This window comes from Setaria italica, chromosome IX, assembly GCF_000263155.2.
Source record: "Setaria italica strain Yugu1 chromosome IX, Setaria_italica_v2.0, whole genome shotgun sequence".
NCBI classification, from domain to species: Eukaryota; Viridiplantae; Streptophyta; class Magnoliopsida; order Poales; family Poaceae; genus Setaria; species Setaria italica.
The window spans coordinates 48,247,950-48,253,428 of record NC_028458.1 but is presented as its reverse complement, the minus strand read 5'-3'; the positions used below and the strand labels follow the sequence as shown (position 1 = coordinate 48,253,428).

The 5,479-nt window shown below is 50.1% G+C and overlaps 1 protein-coding gene across 1 annotated transcript; it reads right to left on the bottom strand.

Annotated features, from left to right (window-relative positions):
- On the bottom strand, positions 1-1,645 carry LOC101770306 (UPF0481 protein At3g47200; the record flags this gene model as incomplete). Its single annotated transcript, XM_012842939.2, is given in 1 exon segment — positions 1-1,645. A coding segment is annotated over 1 exon segment (1,245 nt), but the record flags the coding sequence as incomplete, so codon positions are not given.
- Positions 1,646-5,479: the final 3,834 nt, after the last annotated feature.

Sequence of the window (5,479 nt, the reverse complement as noted above, 5' to 3'; positions counted from 1 at the left end):
GTCGTAGTCCATGGTCGTGTACTGCACGACGTGGTTGAAGTATGCCACGGCGTCGTCGTCGGCCAGCATGCAGTGCATGATCCCGCAGCGGCGGAGCACCTCCAGGTCCCTCCGCGAGTTCACCAGCGACCCGACCAGCGCCACGAGCCCCGTCACCAGGTTGCCCCCGTCCAGCTGCCGCGCCGCGCGGCCGCCCCCCTGCTCGAACGCCACCAGGTTCGCGAGCAGCACCTTGGCGCCCTCGTCGACCACGAACGCCGGCATGTGCAGCACGCCGTACCGGAAGCTCGCGTCGAACACGTCCCGCGGGGCCGCCTTCCGCTTGAACGTCACGCCGGCCTCCTCCATCTTCGCCGCCGGCGGGATCATCGACGTCAGGCGGCCTTTCCTCCCGGCGCCCTCGCCGGAGCGCGGCGACTGGATCGCCGCCGCCGGCTGCTTCCAGATGGCCAGCGACGCGGCGCTGGCGTCCCCGATGGTGTTGCGGCCGCCCTTGTCGCTGTCCGCGGCTGGGTTGCGGACGTTGCACTCGTAGTGCAGGTGCAGCAGGTGATGGATGGTCTTGTCGCTGGGCGGCCGGATGGCGCGGCTCGACGGCAGGTCACCGGCGAAGGCCTTGCAGAAGATGTCCAGGAGCGCGTCGCGCCCGGCGCCGTCGTCCTCGCCGGCGAAGGCGAATCCGTGGAGCTTCTCGATCACGAAGAAGGGTATCTGGTTCTCCAGAAGGAGGGCGTCGTGGTACATGTGGTGCCACGCCCACTTGGCTCCCCCCGGCGCGGCGAGCTGCCCCTCGCCCTTCCTGAGGAAGAACTCGAGCAGGAAGCAGCCGTCCAGCACCAGCAGCTCCGCGAACTCGTCGGCGCCCAGGCCGAACCCCTCCGCGTAGCACCGGCGCGCCTCGGCCTCGACCTCCCGCGCGGCGCGCAGGCAGGCGCCGAGGAGGCCGCCGGCGGCCTTCTTATTATTGCCCCGGGACAGGAAGTCGCGGAGCAGGCGCCACTTGTGCTGCTGCGCGGCGCCGAGGCCGGCACGGCCGTGGTAGTAGGGGCCAACCGACACGACCTTGGGCTCGTACAGGTCGCGGTGCCGCTCGCGCACGGCCACCGGGAGGCGGAGGATGGTGTAGGGGTCGTCGCCCAGGGGCGCCGTCGCGTCCACGCGCCGCTGCATGGCCTCCACCTGCGCGTCGTCGTGGTAGAAGAAGCCGTTCTCCTCGCCCGCGTCGTGGCCCCTCTCGCACTCCATGGCGAGCGAAACAAAGACCCGCGGGAACGCGCACGCCCGGAGACGCGGATTTTGAAGGAAGGATCGTCACTTGATCGGCCACCTGAGTCGATCGGTTGCTTCAACGACGAGGCGTCGCGGACTCGCGCGCCGCGACGGCCTGGAGAGGAGAGTTGACCTGACCCGGCGGCACCGTCTCTCTGGTATGGTGTGTGTACGCCAATATTCCTCTGGGGTGCGTTGCCGAGTACGTACGCAGATTGGCTGACGCTAATGTACGCGAGAAAGTTGCAGCTGTCTGCGTTTGGTCTACGGAGTTAGTTGCCGTGTTTTTTCATTGATGTGGTACCAGTAAAGCACCCCAGAGGTCTACGGAATTGGAAGAAAAATCTTATCTGACCTGGTATAAACTCGAAATTTCTACCTGCTGCTGATCATAAAAGTTAATGTATATGATTCGAAATATATATAAGTGTTTTTTTTTCTATTCGCATCAGTAGATTGTTACTTGGAGTGGCTTACAGCGCAGTTCCAGTTCGTATTTGACAGAGATATTCTCATATTCATCAATCCCCATCACAATACTTGCGAGCTCAGCGAGACACGTCATGGAAAATAGAAAATACTAGTAATACCAGTTGGAGCTGCAAGCATGGACGCGGTCTAGACGAGCACACGGCAGATGGCAACTGCTTAGCCAAGCAAGAAAGAAAACGTAGAAAAGCTCGGTCCGCCCCGGCACGTCGTAAGCATTACGGCATTTTCCAAGCCCTGCGGCGGAGTTTCCACTGCTTGCGACGGCTGGCACGTACGCGTGGTCGGACTGGGTCGCACGTCGAGCGTGAAGACTGCACGCGAGGCGTGTCATTTTGTAGACGATCATGCTCTGCACTTCTTTGGAGCTGGAGATGTACAAGCACAGCTACTCTCGTGTTTGCAGTTTGCACACAGCTTTTCATCGTATTGATTTTTTTTCTGGATGGAATGCGTGCTTTCATTCATGGACACACCTTGTCAATGGAAAATGCCAACTGTTTTGGACCTAGGAGGAAAAGGAGCCAGTTTTGGGTCGAAATCCTGTCGCCCAACGAAGGAAGATTCAGTCCGCGTCGGAGGCCAGTTGTCTTCCCCAATCTCTCCGGCCTCCGGTGGCCTATGCAATCTAGCGAGTAGGAACAATAAACTGTCCATGGGTCGAATGGCCTCAGTAACACATGGAAAAGGCGGCAGTTCGCTACATCAGCCGATGCAGCATAGGGGTACAAAATTTGACAAAAAGATGATTTTAGTATACGAACGAGATGTTAAATTTTGTTTAGGGACGCAGTACATACAATTGACGTCATGAAGATGGCAGCGCATGCTCCGTCACCCATTTGCTCTGTTTTTTCTAGGTGGTCTTGGTTAGTATTTTCTTTTTGAGAGAGAAAGCTCTTGGTCGTCATTGGGCTTACAGAAACATATTTAACTTTCAGCCCATTTAACTCCAATCTTTGGATGGTGATTTATCTTGAATTTTAAACCACCAGTTCACTTTTAGGAAACAAACGTAAATAAAAAAATCTCCCTTTACCATCGAGACAGTGCAGAAATGGTTCAAACGGAAAATTACGCAATTCTTGTTTAGAAGTGGATTTAATTCCAATAAATCCAATAAAAGTCAGGTCTTAATTTTTCCCAATTCTTGTTTGGGAGTGGATTTAGTTCCAGTGAAATTCAATCTAAGATTAAGGTCAGGTTTGGGAATATGTTCAAAGTTCTACTTGGGCCCTACTTGGACCATGGGCTATGTTTAGTTCACTCCAAAATCCCAACTTCTATGCAAAGCAGATTCCTTATCGCATATTCCTTTATCACATCAAACTTACGGAGAGTACTGAATGTAGACAAAATTAAAAACTGCACAAAACAGTTTTGTTGTAACGAATCTTTTAAGCCTAATTAGTTATTATTTGTACAATAATTTATAAATACAAACGAAACGCTGTAGTGTTAGCAACACTAATTTTGGCACCCAAGTTGGGCAACCTTGAATCCTGAGATTTAACAAACGTTGGGTGATGTCCTACTTGTTCAGGTCAGGTTTATCCCACAACAAATTAGCTTCCATCGCTTCGTGCACTGACGAGTATTTTGCTGACTGAGCTGAAATGTAGGCATCAATGACGCAGGCTGCGACGATGGCATCAGGCTGCCCGGATGATGAACCACCCGCCACTTCTTCCTCACTTCATTTAAAACGATCAAAGGAGAAAGGATCACAAGAAATCAAAAACGGAGAAAGACATGGCAGGAAATTGCTGTTCGAGATAGTCTACAAGAATGGCTACAATACGCACATCCTCCTCCACTACCCACCTCGTTTTGAGAGAACTGATAATAATTTGATGAAATATGGGAAGGTCGGTAAGCGGATAACCCATAGAAGAAGGGCAAGCCGACCAGTTTTTCTTCCTCGTTAATTTGGCTACAGCCGAATCGGCAAAATCAAGACGAGGGTAAAGAAGTTGAGCCCTAATCTTGGTACAATGCAGCCTTTTTTGCGGATTTATATAGAAAAAATAATTTATATTATTAGAACTGATAGGCATGTCAGACGATGCTTTCTAGGCAAGTGCATCTCCGTCAAAACGCAGCGAATTTCACTGCTCGGAGCCCAGTGCATTTCATCATCCATACAATCAGAACATGGAGAACAACTACACCCCAGAACTGTAAAGCAATCAAAGGAGTTAGAAAGAGAGATCGAATCTGTGGCCCTCAGGGATCATGCTTGCGATTTTCATCCAGGAAGAAAGATCTCAGGTCTCAAAGATTGTGCCATCACGGGACTCACAGAAGAACTGGATCGAGCACAAGAATCAAAACAGCAGAAGAATCGAATAGAAAACCCGGAGAAGAAACCTTTTTTGCGGGCGTATCTTGGAGAATGTTATTCGCTGCGCCTCACGGTGGGAAGTAGGCGAAGCGACTCAAGATCTCCGGCAGTCTAGCCCCTCTGGAAAACTCGAGCCCCGAAGAAAAAGATCTGAGGGATCGAGTCATCAAGGGGCTCGAGTCTCTCAAGAATTTTCATGGAATCAAGCAACAAGTTTGCGTACGAAAGAAACAAGGAAAAATATGTTCCAATTTCTTCTTACCAATGGCGGCGCCGCGGTGGGGAGTTCGTCGTCTCGCATCGCTGCATTTATAGGGCTTGAGGTTACAGTGGCTAGGGTTTTCGCCGTTTCCGGGGTCTTATCTTTACGGGCCGTGTGGCACGATCTCGCATCAATTAGGCCCATATTATCACTGGGCTCCTTTTCTTCAGGGACCAATTTTGATTTTTCACCCTTTTCTTCAGGCCCAGCCAGATTAGCACCGGGATTCCTCGACGAACGGTCAAACTCTCCACGGCCCCCAGGCCCCAACCAACCCCCACCCCCCCGGGGCGTCGAAAATCTAACAAAATCATACTTTAAAATTAGAGTAGCGTATAAACTTCGTCACATCTGTAGTTCACATGGATAAAAACTTTTTATACTTATTAGAGGTATATTTTTTATAATTTTCTTACCATTTCTAATCGTTCCCATTTCACTATATGCACCCAGGAGCGAGGTTAGGGCATGAGCAATGTATAAAGCCAACTAATCTTTATCCGTGGGCCATGTGTAAGTGGTCTTTTACTCCTATTTCTTTGCCACAATGGTGAGCCATGTATGCATTTAAGTATGGGTCCCACTTACAAATAAAAATCAACTATCCCACCCAACTAGCTATGAAGAGAGAGAGTGAGAAAATATTATCCTATTCTATATGGGTGGTCTTTAGCCATATGAGTACCATAAGACTCTAACTCCTTAAGGAGTACCTACACTATGATGAGCCATGTCATATAGCTCTATATGGATCACTTTTATTTCCCATTGTGGCTGCCCTTAGTGCAGTCAAGATCGGCCTTGCCCTCCCCTACATTTGAAGGTTTCTCTAAGGGGCCGTTTGGTTACTTTTGCTTATTTTTAGTACCCGTCACATCGAATATTTAGATACTAATTAGAAGTATTAAACGTAGACTATTTACAAAACCCATTATATAAGTGGAGACTATGTTGCAACTGTATTAATGCTATTATTATTATTTTTTACTATATGCATGCTGTGATGTTAGAAATAGAATGATCCCCAACAACGTTTAATTCACTATGGACTCCCCCTCTAAAATTAGCCACCATACCACATCTTGCCCAAATCATGAATGGGTCTATGAAATTAT